The sequence below is a fragment of the Papilio xuthus genome, unplaced genomic scaffold, assembly GCF_000836235.2.
Source record: "Papilio xuthus unplaced genomic scaffold, Pxut_1.1 DF827680.1, whole genome shotgun sequence".
Lineage (NCBI taxonomy): Eukaryota > Metazoa > Arthropoda > Insecta > Lepidoptera > Papilionidae > Papilio > Papilio xuthus.
The window spans coordinates 467,746-488,671 of NW_013530969.1; the positions used below are offsets into that span (position 1 = coordinate 467,746).

General features: G+C 39.5%; 3 protein-coding genes across 3 annotated transcripts; all 3 read right to left on the minus strand.

The window, feature by feature from the left end:
- Nucleotides 1-221: 221 nt before the first annotated feature.
- enok (histone acetyltransferase enoki mushroom) lies at nt 222-10,643 on the minus strand. The gene is made up of 9 exons (XM_013311005.1): nt 10,605-10,643; nt 9,433-10,520; nt 8,501-8,768; nt 7,997-8,394; nt 3,832-7,888; nt 3,617-3,717; nt 3,156-3,394; nt 2,932-3,040; nt 222-2,723 (listed from the first exon to the last, which is right to left on the minus strand). Exons 2-9 carry the CDS (start codon nt 10,391-10,393, stop codon nt 2,443-2,445), a joined length of 6,414 nt encoding a protein of 2,137 aa, XP_013166459.1. The 5' UTR covers nt 10,394-10,520; nt 10,605-10,643; the 3' UTR covers nt 222-2,442.
- On the minus strand, nt 10,562-13,799 carry LOC106116902 (histone acetyltransferase KAT6B-like). Its single transcript, XM_013310961.1, has 3 exons — nt 12,639-13,799; nt 10,959-11,123; nt 10,562-10,759 (listed from the first exon to the last, which is right to left on the minus strand). Exons 1-3 carry the CDS (start codon nt 13,188-13,190, stop codon nt 10,562-10,564), a joined length of 915 nt encoding a protein of 304 aa, XP_013166415.1. The 5' UTR covers nt 13,191-13,799.
- A 788-nt stretch (nt 13,800-14,587) lies between these two features.
- Adk2 (Adenosine kinase 2) lies at nt 14,588-20,664 on the minus strand. The gene is made up of 6 exons (XM_013311020.1): nt 20,424-20,664; nt 20,079-20,243; nt 19,365-19,508; nt 16,544-16,733; nt 16,167-16,337; nt 14,588-16,034 (listed from the first exon to the last, which is right to left on the minus strand). Exons 1-6 carry the CDS (start codon nt 20,435-20,437, stop codon nt 15,666-15,668), a joined length of 1,053 nt encoding a protein of 350 aa, XP_013166474.1. The 5' UTR covers nt 20,438-20,664; the 3' UTR covers nt 14,588-15,665.
- Nucleotides 20,665-20,926: the final 262 nt, after the last annotated feature.

A 20,926-nucleotide genomic window follows, 5' to 3' on the forward strand; every position in this document is an offset into this window, starting at 1 on the left:
TTATTGTTTTTATGTTTTGTAAATACATATTATTTATACTTTAAATGTAATGTATTTGTAAATATTGAAGCTATTCAACCTTTATTATATTTTCTTTTGTTTTTAAAAAAGTTTCTTTCTTCCACTTTTTATAAAGTCTGATATACAGTTCTAATACAAGTTATAAATCACTAAAAAAAATAGCAAATAATTAGGTTTATAATAAAACTGCACACTTTTTTCACAAAATTATATTTTGTGTAATAACACCTGCTACAAGTATCTTATTGTTAAAAATATTTACAATATTTCATATTCTACACATTAGTAACAAATAACATTCATAACCTTAGAGGAGCAGATCTTGGAGAATACGCGCCGCGGCCCCGGAGCGACGCCGGCGCGCCGCTGGTCCGTCCAACATTTGGCAATAAATTAACTGCGATAACACCAACATAATTAAACGAACCTTACATATACTAACTAGCTGTAACGTAAAACAATTAAAAGCTATTTCATTATAAAAAAAATAAGAATACAAAAAGTTTAAAAAAATTAAATTAAAACCGTCCGCTGGGCGGCCCACCACCCGCCGGGAGGGGCGCGGGAGGGGGCGGCTGCGATGTGACGTCATCATATACAAATACCCTACTCGTGTATGTATACAGCCTTCATTAAGTAAAAGCATTCCATTTACAATATCTTACATAGAAATTAAGCATACAGGAGATGAGGCACTTCAAAGAACAGACGAAACTTATAACGAAAATAATATTAAAACGACTGTACAGAGAAATGTACACAAACAAGGTCTCGCGTCCGCAAACAGGATATACAGATAGGTGCCGAGAGGTCCCAAATAAATTCACATCAAATCTACAATTTGGACATATTCAAGATGATTGCCCTCGCAACATAATTCAAACACTTAATACTTAATTGTTTCTTTGGAAATTATTATGATTTCAGGTCCGATGCAACGCAGCGTGCACAAAGAGATATACCACCATAAGCAAAGTGTTTGCCTCAATTCTTAATCAACAGCCAACCTTGTTTTTCATAAATATATAATACAAAATCTGTTTAACAATATTAGTTATGCCGACGACATTTTTATAAATTGATGGCAGCTGACAAATGAAATGATGATTCAATGATCTGAATAAATAATTAGTTACAAATTTGATAATATTTACATGTTGTTCCTTAAGGTTTTCACTGTCAAAACTCTTTCAAAAACATATTAATTATGTCAAATAGAATTTGATGTTTTTGTACATGTGTTTTTACAGTGGAAACGAAAACATCAGACTAACAGGATTTAACTTATCAATGCTGTATATATATATCTCTTTGTATACGCGGCGAGGTCCCCGCACGCGCCCTACTGCACTTCACTTGATAGACTATCACATTAGGGTGTCCCTCTTCCTCCGATACAAAACTCTCGTAGAATACACTTATTGCACTACACCTTACACTATCCTCACCCAATTACAAACAGTATCAAATACAATTTATATGAAATTTTGTACTTTACTCAGCTTCGAAATGGACATAAGAATGAGGAGATATGGGGTCTCTCAACACGAGATATACAAAAGCTGCCATATATATAACAGTACGTATTTATGTGTAAAACAAGCACACAGTCCTTATTGTGATGTTAATATCACTAATAAGATAACAAAATACAGATATTCCATCATCTATGTAGACTAAGATGGAAAGTTAGTTTAGAATAACAGCAATGCAACAGTTGCCTTTCGGGCAGCCAACAAATATCCACAGAACCAGCACTCAAAAATCGATGTTTATTCATACATTGGCTACATCAGGCGTATTCGGAGTGACATTGCTGTTATTGTCTGAACTATCTTTCACTAATTGCACAATAATTTGTGATGTAAAGTTCCCACAGGACAGAGCTCTCGCACGGCTCTGCTCGCTCGGGCGTTAAGGCAACCAAAGTGGTGTTATGTGTTAATCAAAAATTTTTATGTACAAATTAATTTTAACAAAAGCTTTACCATTATTTGTACTATGCCTTAAACTATAATACAATCCGTTGTTTTTGGTCAGGTTTGAGTGTCAGCGGGCACTGTAGACTTGTGTATAGCACTTCACCAATGTTCACAATACGCACCAATATCACTACACAAACATAATGTTAAACACTTCATCACAAGATCCATAAATAAATACTTAAGTCTTTGAAAATGTACATTTATCCCTTTAGGTTATTTTGAGTTTTTGGACAATAAATTTCAGTTATTCATTTAAATAAAATATTAAGTAATAAAATGTCTCGGAACTAACATTTAAAAGGGATTTAACTTCAATGTGTGATTCCTCCAAAAAGTGATCATCCAAATGAAGACGAAAATATAAAATATATATATCCAAATATCTTTGATAGATACATAAAGATAGTTATTATTGTGTCCGTGGTGTGTGGGGGCGCTACCGACGCATGGTGGAGTTGAGGGTCTGCATGGCGAGAGGCGGCGGCGGGGGGTTTATGTAGCCGGCGTACGCGTACACATTGGGTTGCTGCGCGCGCGGGTCTGCGCCGCCGTACTGCACGCCGGGCTGCACATTCATCATCTGCAGGTTGTTGAACTGCTGCTGCGGCGGCACGCGGTACCCGTTCAGCCCGTACTGGCTGATGATGTGCGTGTTGATGTTCGGAGACATGCGCGACCCTGGCGCCATCTGCATGTGCTGCATCGGACTCAGGTTGCCTGCGGATATTTTAAAACAACATTAAATTACTAATTAGTATTAGTACTCCTAGTGTCATGTTATGATGATAAAAAGTGCGTGAGTGCCATAGTACCATATTTACTAAGAACACTACAAAATGTATAATTCTGGAAAATTATACCTGATCGTATACCTCCTAAATACAAATACTTGTTGACAATTTCTATAAGTTCAAATAATACGTACTGGGTGCGTTCCTCGCGTTCCTCGGCGACTCTAGCTGGTTGTGCGCGGGCGTGTAGTACTTGGCGGCGTGGTAATGCCCGCCCGGCGGCGTGCCCGACTGCTGACCGTACTAAACACACACAAAGCAAGTTTGAGTAATAACCACGAAAGCTTTATAGTTTCAATGAAAGGCAAAGATAATATTATGGCTATTTTCTCAATGTATGGTGGTGCGTGTGGTATACCTGCGGTGCATTGGGAGCGGGCGGCGTGTGCGGCGGATGGTGCTGCGGCGCCTCGGCCATCTGCTGCAGCTTGGTGAGCGAGCACGAGGGTGCCCAGCCGCCGTGGTACTGCTGTTGCTGCTGGAAGGACAGGTATCCGCCCTGGTAGCCGCCACCCGCGGCCGCCCCGCCCCCGCCTTGCATCGCCCCGCCCCCCACGCCGCCTGCATACAGCGACGACACGTTAGTGCCCGACACTACTACAAACATACACAATATTGAAACAAAAACATGTAAACAAAAGACACATCAATTAGCTATACAAATCACAAGTAGACCACTAGTTTAAGTTTATATTATTTTAAGGATAGTATATTGTTAATCAAGAATAATATGAGATGCTTGTTACTCTTCTTAGAATATATTTAAAAGTTTTTGATTATCAGCGGATAGCGATGTTACGTAAGTAAAGTTACGCTCACCATGGGCCTGGTGTGGCGGCGTGGCGCGGTGGCGCGCGGGCGGAGTGGCGGCACCGCGCAGCGCCTTGCTGTCCGCGCCGGTCCCGCTCTGCGCACCGCTCCTGCAACACAACACACATGATCAAAATTAATATGAATACCTACTGCCATTTAAGTACACATAGCATATGGAAAGTGCCCTCTCCCGTCCTCATATAAGCGAATGAGAAACTGACCTATTTCGATTGTTAATCTTCTGCTGCTTGGCTGGCTGGTTGGTCTGCGCCATGATGGAGGGTATGTGTATGGAGGAGTGCGGGTACTGCGGGCTAGGTGCGGGGTGCATGTGCATCATGGAGCAGGGCGAGGCGAGGTCGGAGCCGATACTGGTGGGCGACTCCAGCCCTAGCTGGCTCACGTCCAGCTCGCACGCGGGGTACTGAACCGAATGCACCGAGTTGCTCGTCGAGTCTGGTGTGTACACGCCCATCGACTGCAGCGCCGGGCTCACCGCCTCGCACATCTCCTCCTTGCTGCTGTCTTTCGACGATTCCTCCTTCTTCGATTGCTGTCGAGACTTCTTTTCGATCTCTGTCTTTTCCTGACCGCAAGGCCCGTTCTGGTTGAAGGGAGTCTTGCAGCCGGGCGAGGTCAGCACCTGAGGACTCTGCTGCCTGAACTCCGCGCAGCTCGTTGCCACCTCCTGTTGCTTGTTTACCTGCCGTTGCATCATCTGCTTCAGCTGGGCCTCCGCCGCGTGCGCCTGTGCCTGAGACTTCTTAGAGTCGCATTGGGTCTGGCACGCCGTCGTCGTTTTTGACTGTTTACTCGGCTTGCACTCAGATTTCTGAGCGCACTCCGCTTTCGACGTGGGAATCTTGGTCTCTTTGAAATGCGGCAATCCAGTGGCCCCATAGATCCCGCTCGACAGGGCACCGTATGCGAGGTTATGGAAATCTTTCTGGTCATATTTTGGAAGTTTCTGGGGAGATTTTTGCATCTGATCCAAATGCGGAAGATTGAACCCCTGAAATTTGTCTAAATAGTTCTTATCGTTGCTCTTCATGTCCAGGAACCGGTTGGGATCCCAGGTGCCCTGAAGCCGCGGGTCCCAGGCCGGCCACTGATACTGCGCGTGAGTGGTGTGATAGTTTGGTATCTGATTCATAGTGTAGTCTGCTTTCGGAACCAACTCATTGTCGTACTTAAATTTTGGTAGCATTTTATTCAAATCATTTTGATCCGGTTTAAGATTCAGTTGTACGGGACAACTCTTGTCATGTTTATTGGAACTATTCTTCGAGTCGCACTTGGCGGCATTCGATTTCTCCTTCTTGAAAAAATCTTGTTTCTTCGGCGTCTCGTTAGCGGGCTTGGCTTCCGCTTTGCTGGTGACGGCGACGCTGTTTATAACGTTTATAGGGACAGACGTCTCCGGTTTTCGCGAGTTGACGTTGTGATCCGGAAAAAACATTTTAAGCTCTGGCGTACTTCTGGGAGTCTCGTTTTTTGATGTTTTCTTATCAATTTTCTCAAGTTTGCTGTGCGCAGAGTTGACCCTGACATCACGTAACTTGCTTTTCTCCCTCGGCTTCTGATTCAGATCACTCTTAACGTCATGAGCATTAGCGTGTATAATATTCATAGTGGCAGCCAGCGGGTTATGCAATGGATTGCTGTTTGTATAATTCGTGTCCAAGTCGGGTCTGTCCAGGCCGAGGTTAACTGCGGCGTTAGCGCTCTGACAGCGCGGTAGGAAGTTTATGTCGGTCACATTAGGAATTTTTGGTATAACTGGATTAATTACCGGAGAAGTAATTGGATGAGGCACCTCTAATTTTGTCGTACATTTGCTAACAATTGGAGTATCAGATATACTATTTATGATACGGTTCTGCTCGTTTATCTTATGCGGAACCTTATCTGTCTGTACACCTTGCGACTCCTTGGTGACGGGGTGTCTATGATTTAAATACGTATTAATAGGTTGTATCGTCATCGAGTTGCTCACATCATTATGGTAAGTCTGCATGCTACTCTCCACGACATTTCTAGATATGACAATTTCATCTTTCCTCATACTGGTGGTCGTATCGCTTCTGAAAGGCAAATCATTCTCCTTACTGATCATTGGAAGTTGTGGTTTGCTTCTCACTTCAAGCTCTGCCATCGTATCTATTTTTGGTGGATCCGGTTTCTTTATGTTAGTTACTAAGTCTCTATTAGGATCTAGATTTTGTACAATTGATTCTATTTTGTTAGGAGACTTTTTCTCTGGTGGCTTAAGTTCTTCAGTGACTTGATGTTGTATAACTGTCTCTTTCCGGACCTCACATTTCTTCTGCTCAGAGACAGTTTCTTTATTTTCTTCCTCCGGTTTCTTTTGTTTGCTCTCGCTAATAATAGAATTCTCATTTTTCTTCGGAGAAACTGTCGTCGACGGTGACGTAGAGTTATCTGATTCTCCTTCAACAACTATTGTTTCAATGTGATGAATTTTTGGAACAATTAAATCAACAGGTGGTCTATTATTAGGCACTTCGTCTGTGATTTTAGCATCAATAACAATATGAGAGTTTTCTGTGGAAACCACTGGTAAAACTTTCATAGGACTCGGGCTTTCTTCAACCACTGGAGGTTGAATCTCATTTGAATGAGTCGGAGGAAGCAAATTGTTAGGCTTTGGAGAAGGCAATGGACAACTCTGGCTGTTGTTGTCATCTGATTCAGAAATAACTATCGTGTCCTTGTCGTCGAGAGTTGGTTTTACAGGCTCAACTATTTTACCATTCCTGTCTTCTATTGGTTTACTTGGGTCATCTTTATGTTCACTGGTCACTAATGTAGTTACTTTATCCTCTGAAGTTACTTTCCTAACTTCAGGAACATCCTCCATCTTAGTATTATCTTCTTGGTTGGGTTTCTCAGCAGTAGAAGTTTCATTTATTACTTGATCTTTTTCAGCAATGGATTTGGGCGAGTCCATGTGAATGCTGTCAAGTTCCATGTCACTAGTGTGATGGTCTGTGCTGTTCTCTTCCAAGTGTCGGGGCGTCGCCGGCTTGCTGGCCACACTCTGTCTGTCCTCGCCTTCCTCTACGTCCATCTCGTCATCGGCCTCCCCTGACGAATCTTCTGAGCTAGCATCAGAGTTCTTGCCCTTATCATCCGCTTTGTCTTCGACCCTATTTTTAACAGCTTGGTCTTGTTTTTCAATAGCTTCAGATAGAATATTGTTTGTACGTTTTGGAGAATCGTTTGTTTTATGATCCGGAACATCCTCATTATTTTCAATAATTTTAAGTTTCTTTGCTTCAGGTGAGCTACTTCTAGGAGTATTAGCTTGGTTGACTTTTTGTCGCTTAGTCTGCCGGCCACGCCATGCAAGTTTTCTTTTCGTTTTAGCCTTTTCTGTGTTAACAACTGGAATATCGTTAATTTCATTTTCCATACTCTCTTGACTTTCCTGGCTGTCAGATGCATAGGAAAGTTCCTTGACGCTCCGCCGCCTGCTCCTTTGTATGCTGCTCGTGTTATTGAGTCTGATCTGTGCGGCTCGAGAAGATCTACGAGCGATGCTGTTGCTTCTTTGAAATCTTGATGTATCGTCATCCTTACTTTTTTCCTCCTCATTATTACTTTCAGAGATTTTACGAATGACATCCCGTTTCCTTTTACGAGCACCATCATTAATAGTAGGAGTGGTTTGATAAGTCGATTCACTATATTTAAGCGGCCGCGTTCGTCTCCTACCAGAAGATGTCACCTCGACTGGTTCCAAATCTTTTTCGGATTTGGATTTCACTTCCGACTTATTTGTGGTAGGCTCAGATTCTGTTGCGGTTTCTTCGCTTTCAGTTTTCATTTCAGTCTCGTCGTTCTCCGTTTCTTGATCACCCGACCCTTCCTCTGGTGATCTGAACGGATTCACTGTTGGTGCCAATAGAGGAGTCCATCTTAAACATTCAGGGTCGATTTCAAGTCTTGGCTTGCTTCTTACTTTCTTTGTGTGATTTTCAACTCTATTCCAGTCAACGCAGATACCTAATTTCATCGAGTCATTATCGGGTACGTATCTTACAAAGCCGAGCAACTGGAAGGTTACTCCAATGTCGTTCATATGCATTCCTGTCGTCAATGCGATGTCCTCGAAAGTGAACGACTTGTCTTTGTGATCGTATAGATACTCGAGAATCACAGACTTCCAATATGCATGATAGGAGACTCTTCCTAAATCCGACAACGGTTTTTCCGGTGTGCCCGGTTGTCCTTCTTCTTTCGATAGTAAATAACCTGCCAAAAGAAATTTAACATCAAATCTTATTTAAAGTATAAAGGGAATATATTAATAAATTTCATTGTTGTCTATTGAAAGATATGAAAAAAGATTCCACCACTCACTAAAATGGATGAGGAATCTCCCGTAGCCTTGCCGCTGATACTGCGGCATCGTCATTATACAGGACACGTTGTATTTCTGCTGACAATGCTTCTCCTTAGAAAAATAGCCAACCAAATGGCACCCTTTGCTGTCGTTCTTTGTCAGTACGTAGAACAAAAAAGGTTCCACGTCGTAGTAGAGCGTCTTATGGTCTAAAAACAGTTTAGCGAGCAGACAGAGGTTCTGACAGTAGATTTTGTTAGCGTTGCCGTCCACTTCGAACACGGAGATGTCCCCGCACCGGTAGATCTCCGTGGCGGGCGGATGTCGCCACAGGCACTTGTCGAGGTGCCGCATCAGCACCGCACGACTCTTCGCGTACTTCAAGCAGAATTCGCAAAGAAATAGTTTTGGTAATCTGAAATAATGTAAACAACCTTTTTTAGAACCAAGAATTACAAAATAGTAGACATTAAATTTTATTAACATTACTCGCTAGTTATTCGTTAATTTAGTTGACATACCTCGCATACTCCTGTGGGAAGGGACTGGAGTACCATGTCTCGATCTCCCACTGGCCGAACTCGATGGCGGAGGGACAGCGCGGGGCGGGGGGCGCGTGAGGCGTGTGAGGGGCGTGGGGCACGTGGGGCGTGGCCGCGGTCGTGTGGGGCGTGGCGGGAGTGGGCGCGGGCTCCGCCTCCGCGCCTGGCACAGCGCCCGCGCTCAGCCGGGCCTGCGCGAATAGCTCCGCATCCGCCTCCGTCACCCCGGCCGGCAACCGCATGCCATCTGGAATTCATAACAAGCTGTTAGCTTAAATGGTCGAAAGTATTTCTTTTGACTAGCAAAGCAATGCAAATAAAAAATTAGGGTAATGACAAAAACAAACCAGACTATGGTGCGCCATTTAATTATTTAGCTAAAAAATTAGATTCTAGACCAAATTTTTAATTGTATATAAAAAATGAAAAAATAACTCGGAGAAACGTAACATCAGAATCAATCAAACATTCAATTAAGAAAAATCAATAATAAAATAACTCTTTCATAAATCAAAAACCAAAAAACGGTTAAACACATTACCTACCCGTTTAGGCTTCACCGTAATCGGTTCATGATAGAGACACAGAGGAAGGAGTTGGGACAAGACAAGTTACGCACACGTAAGCGAGCGAGCGACAAACACGCTCCGACGGACAGAAGCGCGAGCGAAAGTGCATGTGTGGATACTGCCGATACCCGAATAACAAATGGATTGTCATCGGCGCTCGGTGTCCGACTGGAAAACTGCGCACCGAACATTCGGCCTCACTCACCCGGCACCGAACAGAGATTCGTAAGAGAAACGAACGCGAACGAACGCGAGAGAGACGGCGGAGCGCCGGCCATCAATCAGAGCGAGACGGTCAGATCCACCACGACACTTTCACCGCACCTCACGAACCGATCTTACCCGTCTGATTGGTGGCCGGCCGGTCTCCGCCCGCTGGCCGAGCCGCCATCGCGAGCCCTCGGTACAGTTTGTCGGCCTCCGCCGCCGATAGGCACTCTTTGCTCATCGCCGCGCACCGCACCAGCTGCGACGCACTCACTTCCCTCACGCCTCCCACCTCGCTCACATCGTCCACACCGGCCACACCGCCCACACCGCACACTTCTGTCACACCCGCCACATCGCGGGGACTCGCCGCCCTCTCGGGACTCGTCCTCGGCCTTGATGGGCTCCTTCTCTGAGTCTCCGGTTGCTCGCGTTTGAGCGTCGCCTGGTAGCGTTTGAATGTGCTCCTCGTCTCCTTGAGAACCTGTCGGTCTTCAGTATCCTTGCTCCTCTCGGTCCGATGTCGCGATTGTGAGCGAGAGGCGGTGCGTACAGAGTAAAACTCAGAAAGGCCGTCGAAAAGGGTAGTCAGCAATCTGTCGCCGCATCTGCTGCGCCGCCGACGTCGATCCGTGACGTTTGCGGCCGGCTTCGTTTCTTCGGGATGTACATTGAGACGCGGGGAGGGCACAGTGTTCTCTCGAGGGCTGGTCGAGGGTACAGCATTATCGCGTTGCTTCTGAGCTTCGGCGGCAAATCCCCAGACTCCACCAGGTCCCGAATCCGTGGCTAGGCGCTCAAAGATCGTCGGAACGTGAGGCTTCGGAGGGGGCGCGGGAGGTACGTAGGCCTGCAAGGCGCGCAGTAGTGGCGGCTCCGAGGGCTCCGAATCGGTGGAGGACTCGTCGGCGTCGGAGGGAGTGTCGCCTCGCCTCTCCAGATGGAGCTCGACACGCTGCACCCGGGTTACCCTAACCCCACCCCAGCGCGAGCGGCCCTCCCAGCCCTCCCACTCGCTAGAGGAACCCCTGCAACGGCGACGCTTGACGAGATTGAACGCTGAGAATCTGAAAAACTTTTGTTTCTCCTTCGACATTCTCTGTTCGGGCGGGAGACGGGCGTACGCCGGCGATTCATTACCGTCCGATGGTTCGTCCTCCGACTCGATCCGCCGCAGCGCCGCTTTCTGCTTCCGCTTCTTCGGCGTACCACTCACTGTCGACCTATGAAGCAGAAAAGTGGTAATTAGTATTAAAATTAAATTTCAAAACTGTTCAGATAAGTATAAAATAAAGTTGTTATGGTACCTGTTGTCGGGCGTAGGCGGCGGACGGCAGCGGCAGGGCGGCGGGCGGCAGCGCGGGTGGGCGTGGCGCGCGCACGCCCCGCACCGCGCCGCCCACTGGCCGCGCGCGCCGCACGCCGCACACCGCGCGCACTCGCCGCACGACCACCGCACGCTCTGCAACCAACATCACTTTATAAAATCGAGTCTACACTAGTATTAGGCTTTTCTAGTTCATATTTCATTATTGCCTATATCCAGTGTAATCAATAGCCTATTTAGAGATGTATTATTTATATATGGATAAAAAGCAATAAATATTATTAAAATTCTGAACACAGTTTTAAGATATCCATAAGTAAAAATATTTGCATACCTTCACCACAGGTAAGCTGACATGATCCAGTAGATCAAGGCAGGTTGGATGTGCATAGGACTTGCACTGGTAGCAGCAGATGAGATCCTCCGCTGCTCCCAGGCGGTTCCTCACATCCGTTCCGAGACACTCGGTGCATACCGGCACTCCACCATGACTTTGCTTCTGGAAGAAAACAAAACTATTCATATGTGTCATGGTTAAAAGTTTTATATTAAATGCCAGTACTAACAAATACATGCATGTTTACGCTTGTTGTGGATTAAACTTTTATTTTTGAAGATCACATTATAGTGGGAGAAAAAGATGAAGACTTTAAAGCATCAATTATATAAAAAAAACGATTATTTATTGTAGACAACCAACCATAGTTTGATAAACTAATTCCTATGCTAGATACAGCTTTTAGTACTCTATTTTTCAGAAACATGCAATATCTTGTTATTTCCCCAACATAAATAGATATATCACCAAAACTTTACACAAATAGTACTCTAATAAGAACTATAATATAACATAAGTATTTTTAAACTTATAAACCTATAAATATAGTATATCACCAATACATAAACAAAGAAGCAGTCAAGAAAGCGTTACAGAATCATGCATACTTAAAAAGTTTCCATTTATCACACCTGCTGACACACCTGTCTAAAATATTCTATTTTTTTCACAAATAACTCCAAGGATAACAGTAAACTTTTATACAGGTGCATCTGCAGTGAAAACTCACAGTAAGACTGTTTACACAACATGCTTTGTTCATATGACGGGTCAGTCTAAGTCTGGGAGCAGCAGACTAATATACAATACAAGTTAAGGACTAACTGTTAAGAATTGAGGAGGTGATGGCGATGATGACAATTCCTCTTCCGAATCCACCTTAATATGCACCAATGTTAAGACATGTCAAATAGAATAGAAAAGAAAATGATACAGTTGTTGTCTGCATTAATAATTTATTATTTATCCTTAGTGTAAGAAGATTAGATATTCTACATACTCTAGTTTCCAATGGGTATAAAAGTCATAGTGTTAGAGATGTAAATAATAAATTAATGAAAAACAAACAAAAAAAAAGTTAGTCACAATATATTGTGTATGTAAATTAGATTTATCAACGCATTGTTAAATGAAAACAAAACCAATTTAAAAAAAAATACAGTAGTTTTAAAAAATTGCACATGGACCTAATTAATTTAAAAAGTATTTACGAGTGATAGAAAACTTGATTTAAGTTTTAGCAAGTGAAATTTCAAGTTGAACACATCTTGAAATATCCCTCTGTTTGTTTTTAATTTTTATCTTGAAATAGAAATTAATTGAATTATAAAACACTAAGGTTGAAAGTATGAAGATTGATTTGGATTATTATGTTAAAATATATCCTTACTAGATAAAAATAAATTATGTTAATATTTAAATGTAAGTAAAAATAATCACCATATTTTCAATTGTATATTATAAATCATATAAATTGTATTACAATCAACAAGAAATTTGTTTACTTCTATATTTTTAAATATTTTACTCACATTTAATTACATCAGTACAACTTCCTCAGATTTGTAAAGGTCGTTAACCTTGAAATTGAACTTGCCATTCATTTTTCAATGAGAAAAAAATTGCCTTTATTTACAAACAATATTTGTTTGTTTACAAAATAAAAAGATACAGTACCTTATCTGGAGTATCTGGAAATGACTTTATTCGTTGCTTATGAGGACGGTCTGTTGAAGTCAAGGGCCTCTCAGTAGCCCTATAGTTCCCCGCATGATGCGTCACCAGTCCCCGCGCTACGGCACGCTTCGCCGCTGCACGCAGCAGAGTCCTCACATCTGCACCAGAGTCCACTGTCAGCTGGTATGCTTGCCGCAGATATCTCTCGATGCTCTTCAGACTCGAGCCATCCCTCTCCCCTAGCTCCCGCACCGCTTTTGCCACCGCCCGCGAAATATCCACATCGGGCCCGATTTTTAATATCCTACTCTGCAACCCTCCTGGGTCCTTGTACGAGCTTTGTCCCTTATTGTACACCTTTAGAACAGTACCCTCCCTTACTGCCCGCTCCAGGCGCTCGGACACCACATCTTCGTGATAGTTGTGGTGTTGTCTTATTGCATGACATATTCGCTCCACACTTGGCCTCTGTTTCTGCGACCGTATCTTATGTATCGCCTCGAGTATCCATCGCTTCCACTCGTCTTTCCCTACTTCGTCCGGATCGGTCATCTTTGTCAAATATTATTTCTTAGAGCCGTCTGAGTAACGGTACGGTTTTGCTGATCGAGATGTGTCAACACCCATCATATTTTGGCGCCTCGAGCGAAATTCCATTTTACAGAATGGAACCCCGCCGAAAGCTGCCGCGGTGGTCAGCCGCGACGCGAGACGCTAATTTACAGCATATCCGCAAAGCGCTCGCCTGTCGATGACACATCGGGCCTCACAAGCGGGTTTTGGCAGAGCGGGCATACGATGGCGGCCATCTTGTGGCAATCTAAATTTACGTAGTGAACAAATACACGCGACGTAAATAATCCTTTCTCCAACATCAATTACACTAAATTAACAAACTGACACTTTTCACTGTTACAAAACTATTTATTTTCCCAAACGTTAAAATAAGAACATAATGCGACAAGTTTCTTTCCGGTTCCTTTTTTTCACAATGCGTTGACCAAACAAACAACACTATCAAAATACACGCTTTGGTGAAATGATATAGGTTTATAATATTTTGTTTTCTATGATATAACACTAATAATCTTTAAATATTGTGAAATTTAATCAAAAACATTCACAAAACACCAACAAAAGGCTCTTCAAAATGGCTATCAATCAGACTCCTTGCTATATGAAAAAATAATTTTGATATCCTGTCGGTCATATCACGTATTGCCATTATTAATTAAAATTTAAAAAATAATTAACAATGCTCTGTTTAGTCTATGGGTAACCTGTTAATAATATTTTATTTGGTTTTGTTTTATTCTTTAAACTGTAAATGCAATGATAAAACTTTGAATTAAAACCTAATTACCCTCTGCACAAAATAAAGACATGTAAATATTGCCACATTATGCATAAAACAATGTGTTATATTTATAGTATAAACATTGTGAAGCCGCTTAATCTTTATGTATCATAGTAAATATACCGTTGTGTTGCATAGTGCTAGTTGTAAAACATTCTCGTTGTTATCTACATTGGCTATGAGCGTATGTTTTCCCAGATTGTCTATTTTATATGCTCTTTGTGATTAGCAGTGCAATTTGCATTCGGGAATCGAACCCAAACGTGAGGTGCAACATATTAATACCATATAATAAATAACACTTTTTATACAATGTATTTATTGTGATTTTTGTATTATAGAAAATAAGTTAAATTAATGAATACGCAATAAAATTACCATCAACTCATTATACATCCCCGGGGAGAGGCTCCGGAGCGTAAAGATTATTATCTTGTCCGGTCGAGCGCTTCACAATTGCACCACCGACGCTCAAATTATAATAGATATAATGCATTTAACTTCTATGTTTGTTTAATTACGATAATTTCGCACAGTTTCTTTTGATTGAATATTACTATTTTAAGCGAGGATTAGGAAATAAAAAAAAAACTTTCACAAAAGATATTTTTATTTCACAACAAATACAAACATATAAGTACAAACACAACTTGGTTGTTACATATTCGTGAGTTTCAAGACCTTAAGTTATATAATAAAAAAGGCTATTATAACATACAGAGCAACAATTTTCTACATGAAAACATTTATTTACAACTAGTCTTGTATACTAAGCTATGCTGATTTACTCTATAAAACTATGTTTCACGTTTACAAGAAAAAAAAACTAGCTATTTTACCTCAATTACATATATTTTGGAAGACTTATTTCTAATATTGGAATGGGTAAACAAAGATGGGGTTAAAATAAAACACAAGTAGGGCACACAATAAAATCCGACAATGAAGACATGTTTCTTTTTTAGGTAAACCAATGGCAGTTTATTATGCTCATTTGAATGCTTATTTGATGAGAATAGAAAACTTTCAGTACATATAATGTCCGAGACGATACAACCTCAAATTATTATATTATAGAAAAATATATTGCTTTTTTACAAATTGACGAATTTTATTAACTTTTTCGTTTTTATTTTAGACGTAAAATGGAGGAAAAGTGATTATCAAAAGCACCTCTTTGAGAAATATCTGTGGGGTAATTTCTATGCAATCAGATCTTTTTGTAATACTAAGATGATCAATTATTCGATTTAAACTGAGTGTTTGGAAAGTGGAGAAAAGATAATTAAATATTAATTATTGGTATCAATTAACCTATGGACTATATATTAAGTAATTCATTTGTTTTATTTGTTGACATTTACGATAAGTGCTGTGTAGCCATATAAAAACGCTTGGTGACATACAGTCTATGGTTTGACTAATGTCAATGTCAGTTTGACAGCAGCTGTCAGTGCATTATAGAGATATTGACAAACATGAAAACAGTCGATTACCATTAAAATAATCGATTTTACAAATGATTCATTCAATTTTTTGCCGTAATTAATTGCACTTACTTTACGTTTAGTCACCGGACTGTTTAAATATTATATTTTGTTTCGTTATGTTGAGATTAAACGGTTATTGCAATATCAGTCTAAGATTGCGTTTTAACTTGATATATGTCATCAACATTCTTGAAAATCACTGTCACCGCTAAAAGTACAGCCTGAATGTTGTATGATATGAGTTGCACTGTAGATGCCACACTTCACACATGTTTCATAAGACTTACCCAGTACAAGTTGGCTAAGGAACCCTCCAGTAAACGCATCACCAGCACCATTTGTATCAACAATCTGTTCCTTATCTAATTTCCTAACCGGTATTAAAGCAACTTTGTTACCTTCCACAAGGATGACAGGGTCGCTGCCCTGTGTTATTACTACCACCCTTTGCTTTGTGCTGTTTAATTTAGGAAGGGCGGCTATATTTTTCGCAATCTGCTCAGAGTTATCGCCCGGTATGTTAAACGCTTTTGCAAATGCTTCAGCTTCCTGAAATTATAAAATTCAATAATTAGTTTTTTTTTACAACTTAAATGTGGAAGAGCAACAAACTCCCACTTTTCCAAATGCGGGGTTGCAATGCTAGGCTTATTCTAATTACTAACAAATATGTGCACTCACAGTTTCATTTCCAAACAATATGTCGACGTAGGGTATCATCTTCTCCAGCGGTTCCTTGTAGAACTGCGACACAAACGGCGCACTCAGGTTCATGATGAAGGTAAGTCCGTTATTATGCGAGTGCTCTGCCAGCCGCATTATAGACTCAGGTGACACCGCCACGAAGAAACCCTGCAATATCACTTAGTTTGTAAATAAATAAGCCAAAAAGACGTGTACCGTAAGACACCGCGGTGAAAAAAAATGAGTGTTATTCAATCGACATTTTAACTCTTCTAAATATTATAGGTAAGTACAGTAACATTGTCTCGTTGTGTCATTGTGTCGTTCACTAACATATAGAGACCATAGAGAATAGAGTTGTGTCATTCACTCACCGACGCGTATATAAACTTGGCGGACTGTATCGCAGTTCTGCAGGCATCGGTGTCGAGGTGTGAGGGCGTGAAACGCTGCGCCGCGGCCAGGTTGGCGCAGAGCGAGCGATGCGTGCCGGTTACCAGGACACCGCACGTACCTGTCGCTGCCTCGCCGCACACTTGGTACAGCACGCGGACACCATCAGCCCTAACAAAAGAAAATCCTTACCATTTTGTGTATTGGAAATAGTACAATAAGCTCCATAAAAATTACTAACTAGAAATAGGCAATTAGAATTAAAAAAGAAGAAAGATTAGAGTATGTATGTATGTTGTATTTTTGTTTTATATAGATAGATATACGCAGCGCCAAAGGTGCGTTGTCGGTGCCGTAGTGTACACTTTTTTCTTGTTGTATGTTATGTGTGTTGTGAAATATCCATAATAATATGCTGCTCCTCAGAATCTCAGAACTAAGGAAACTGGATGACCGTGTGCACTCTCATTAGCTAATTGTAATACATAATAATTAATTTCCTTGAATAAGCACAATAAAAAAATAATCAATCTGTAATTATGAATGGACATTTCCAACAGCTTAACGAAACTCGACTTTAACTCATTCCTACAGAGTTTGATTTTAATTGTATTGTCAGTTAAATAGACTTCAGTACTGGACTTTGTGTTTGTGATGCCAATCAATTAATTGAAGCGTTTGCCAAATTGATCGTGAGTTGTATCATTTAAAAAAAAATTCTAGTAGCAAGGTCTATTTGCGTCATTTGATTCTCGTTATTAATAGATCAATAATAGGAATAAGATACGTGAGCATAAGATCATAAAATTATTATACTAGTGGTCGCCCGCGACTCTGTCCGTGCGGAATTAAAAAAAACTTTATTAGGAGCCTATGTGTTCTGCCAGGCTATGTTCTATATCTATGCCAAATTTCAGCGGGATCCATGCAGCTTTCCTGGAGGTACCTTCAAACAAACATCCATCCATCCATCCATCCATTCAAACATTCGCATTAACCTTACTATAGTAAAGAAGACTAGAAAAAAAAGTCAGACCATTTAGCGCCATTTCGGGGGACTAGAGCTGTCATTTTTATCAAAGTCGCGGTCGCGCCAGTTGAAATCAGCACAAAATTCTTTAGCTCACATAAGCAGGATACTATATTTATATGGTAATTGATATTAAACATAAGCGGCATTTGAAATCATGTGAACTAATTTGTGACACCCACATATCATGTGGGCAGACATGACAGACAGACAGTTACAAGTCTACGAGACATATCTAATCTTAAATATCATCGAACACATGAGTTATTGCTAACATGTCCTACATGATATAAGAAAATATTGAACTACTAAATATTGATATAAAGGGAGTAGACAAGTAATGGACATATTAACATGATCTGTGGCAAACGCGACTAGCGAGGTCACTGTTATGAAAAAATGTAGTAACATGGAACGTATTAAATATATTCAAGGTCATATAAATAATGTCCGAAATTAACATAATAATTATGTTTTAACTCGAGTCCTGAGATATTAAGAATCAGTTAGGTTTCAGTTTATCTAAAAAAAGACATAAAAAGGTACTACATGAACGTAGAAATACGTGTATTGCAATGCTGACTGCATTTTAAAACATAACGCAGCTCCACTGGCGTTAATCATTATTTTTTGCTGTCATTGTTATTTTCATAGAGGATGAATGAGATAGCGACATGTTTTTACATGTAGAGTAAATAACAATAGAAACAGTATAGAAAAAAATGTTCAACAAAAAGATCGAGAAATTTCTTCTAAATATATTTGTAACATGATATAAATTGTGTAAGCAGTTAAACTCTTAGCAAATGATAAAACGTGTCAGTTAAAACTGTGATCCCTGACTGATAACATTTGGCGTTATCAAAATGCGTGAGACCACTTATAATGATATGTGACTAACTCCTTATATTATAGTATGAATTTACTCATAAAACAGATAATATTGTATTATAAGTCGTACACATGTATGACAGCTTGTTAATATACAACTGGCATTCACACAATTCGAAGAAGCAAAATTAAAAAATACATATTTTTAATTTTTTAATTTACTAATGTCGTATAGTTTTTATTGTTTACGTACAAAATTTTATTTACGATATAATATAGTTAAAAATTAATACTAAAATCTTTCTTTATTTTTTTATTAATTTATAATTTACTCAAATAAAATTAAAATAAAAGTATACAAGACCTAGAAGCCTAGCTCTTTACCTAAGTCCTATAAATATTTGAATATATATTTCTAAATATAAAAACAAAACGAATATCATACTATAAGACACATTTAAAAAACTTCAAGATTAAAACATATAGAGAGCATTGAAGATAAAATAGACAAGCAAGCAAATGTCACGCAACATATACACCTCTTACAATAACTACATCTTTAGATTATGATTATGTTAATAATAACTCTCAAATAACCTTGAATATATTTGTAACAGATTACTATATTGGAATAACATACAAATTCTCCGTGCTGCCTATTCAAGTTGTTTTTTTGATTGGCAAAAATATTTCTGTAGTCAACACATCTGTTATGGTAACCTCATATAGTTTGAATGCTAAATAACTGCATTGTTAATAACATAATGTTAAAAAAAACTATTACAACTGAATATTTTTTATGGTTTCAATGTTGAGTTTTGCTATAGTTTCTACGGTTAATTTACATCCTTCTTTTATCTAACCAATCTTTACACATTAGTCACTAATGACTAAATCTAAGTTTATCATAGTATGTTTAAAATAAGAAAAGGTGTACTTACTCTGCTCTCTCCTTGAGTATCTTAGCATAGTTGTCATCACCAACGCAACCAAGGTAAGTGCAGACATCAGGTGTCCGCAGGATCCATTGTGCAACACGAAGTGAGTTCTGAACACTGCCACCTGCTATGAACTCTGCATTGTACCTGAAATTATAGGACTGGTATTATTGATTTATAAAATAATGCAAAAATAGATATTTAGGTTTACAAACTTATATAAAAACTTATTTAAAAGCTTTAGCTTTTACAATTTTTCTTTCATAATAGTTGTTAAAAATAATTTCACGAGTATGGAAATTAAAAAATTAGCTTACGCCAGCTTACATAGGTTACTTTGCATTGACAGTCCTATCAAAATTGATCCAGCCATTTCAAAGGCAACTCAACACAAACATGGATTTGCATACAGACTAAGATAAAAAAAAAAAAAAATTCATATTACATATAGATAGATAAAATTATTATGATAACATGTACAATGTTATCAAGAACAATATGTTAAACAGTTCATTGTAAATCACCAATTGTTTGTCACCGTGAATAATTATGAATTGTATGTGTGAAACAACTGAAACAAATTAATTCCTTCAGCCATCAAGATTTTATAAGACACTGCTACAAATTAATACTGTTTTGTCATAGATAATATACATTTTTTTTAATTAATTAATTAACACACTTCTAATTATAAATACATAATAATAAAAAACATACTTTTCCATCAGCTCTTTATACAATGGCATATGCTTAGCTTCTGCCATAATAGCATCATCAGGATGCAAGTCATATTTCTTCAGCAAATTCTCATCCACAATAGCAGAGATGTCCAGCAAGGGATTACCAATGCCCACCAAAAGCCCTTTCATGTCACCTTTGTTGCTATAATTATAAAGAAATTAATTTCCTACACGATTTCTATTTATTTATTGTATGTCTAATTTTATCTAATATTTTATAATAATAATATAAAATAATATATAAATTAAAATTTGAAAATCTGTCAAAGTTATTATTCAAATACCAAGACAGGAAGTTGTTTTAATGCAAAAATTAGCTCACCTAGATTTGTCCATTATGTAATTTTAAATAATGAACAATTAAATTAGAGTAAAAAGTTTCTGAGATTCAAGTTTAGTCGGTATTTAATAAATCAAAATAGCTATTAAACGAAGTTGCACCGCATGTTTGGTTAGCCTCGAGAAAACGTGCTCGTACTACCTGAGCGAACGAAAGAATAGTTTAAGATTCAAGAATTATTCACATTTTACAATCATTCTTGCATTCTTGATTTGGCTTCAATTTATGTCAAGCGTCAACTGTCAGTGTCAGTTGTCTGTCTGGCTGTCACTGTCAATCACTGCATGTATTTTATATACTCTTTGGCATGCGTTGTCAGTATTTCATTTCTATTCATGGATAAGCTAAATGGAGTGGTACTTTGTGCCGATTTCATTTTCCCCATTTTGGCGCGGATGGTGTTATTTGGTAGCGGTGGTGAGGATTAGAACTAATTAAATAAAAATAAGAGCAAGTTTGAAAATGGCATAAAAAGTAACACTTTC

Coding starts and splice junctions, on each gene's coding strand:
- Adk2 (XM_013311020.1), bottom strand. Junction 16,734..19,364: donor ATACTCAAGGAGAGAGCAGA/GTAAGTACACCT, acceptor TTCTTTTGTTAG/GGCTGATGGTGTCCGCGTGC. Junction 16,035..16,166: donor TATTGTTTGGAAATGAAACT/GTGAGTGCACAT, acceptor TTATAATTTCAG/GAAGCTGAAGCATTTGCAAA.
- enok (XM_013311005.1), bottom strand. CDS start 10,393: ATGTCGAAGGAGAAACAAAAGTTTTTCAGATTCTCAGCGTTCAATCTC. Junction 8,769..9,432: donor GCCGGCCACCAATCAGACGG/GTAAGATCGGTT, acceptor TATGAATTCCAG/ATGGCATGCGGTTGCCGGCC. Junction 8,395..8,500: donor TTCCCACAGGAGTATGCGAG/GTATGTCAACTA, acceptor ACATTATTTCAG/ATTACCAAAACTATTTCTTT.
- LOC106116902 (XM_013310961.1), bottom strand. CDS start 13,190: ATGACCGATCCGGACGAAGTAGGGAAAGACGAGTGGAAGCGATGGATA. Junction 11,124..12,638: donor TTCCAGATACTCCAGATAAG/GTACTGTATCTT, acceptor GTTTTCTTCCAG/AAGCAAAGTCATGGTGGAGT. Junction 10,760..10,958: donor TCAGCTTACCTGTGGTGAAG/GTATGCAAATAT, acceptor TGTTGGTTGCAG/AGCGTGCGGTGGTCGTGCGG.